The 611-nt window shown below is 43.5% G+C and overlaps 1 protein-coding gene across 1 annotated transcript in view; it reads right to left on the reverse strand.

Moving 5' to 3' along the window:
- The window catches only part of LOC119585656 (sialin-like), an 8,122-nt gene that overhangs the window by 6,866 nt on the left and 645 nt on the right, over nt 1-611 (reverse strand). Inside the window, exons 2-3 of the mRNA XM_037934331.1 lie at nt 439-588; nt 127-259 (exon numbers count right to left, since the gene is read on the reverse strand). Of these exons, the coding sequence (XP_037790259.1) occupies nt 127-259; nt 439-588 (283 nt within the window). The remainder of the gene's footprint in view (nt 1-126; nt 260-438; nt 589-611) is intronic.

Genomic DNA, 611 nt, shown 5'->3' on the forward strand with positions numbered 1-611 from the left:
CTACGGATTTACAACAGTGATAGTGATACTAATGGCAACGACAATCAGAACTTGAATGTATATACACACAATGTTAATGAATTCGACAGGAACACTCCTCCCTCCCCCTCCCCTAATCAGCCTTACCTATGGTGTTGGCAGTCTTCCTGATTACAACAGTACGGACGTTCCTTCTTCTCATTAACCAATCACCAGCCACGCCTGCGGCCAGAGACCACGCCCACATGCCCACATATGGCAGGCCTGACAGCATCGCGTTCTATGGGAATGTGAAAAACAATTAATTACATTTCTAAAGGTTTGTTATCGTTAAACAAAAATCAAAATCTTCGGCATTAACACTAATCTGTTAAACGACAATTAGTATAGTTATGCATAATTGCCCACACATCATATAAATGCATGATTCGCTACGACAAACGATAATGCTTGACTCACCGTCTTAATGTCTTTGTGCATGATGGTCTTCATGTACTGTGGCACGATAGTCAGCAAGGTGTAGAATCCCCAATTATTTCCCACGGCGGAGATGATCACGGACCACACCGGAAGTGATGTCAGCATCTGTTTTATTGGGGTGGGCGGAGTCTGCAAGAGGATGAGAGGTATTA

Source organism: Penaeus monodon, chromosome 20 (genome assembly GCF_015228065.2).
Source record: "Penaeus monodon isolate SGIC_2016 chromosome 20, NSTDA_Pmon_1, whole genome shotgun sequence".
Lineage (NCBI taxonomy): Eukaryota > Metazoa > Arthropoda > Malacostraca > Decapoda > Penaeidae > Penaeus > Penaeus monodon.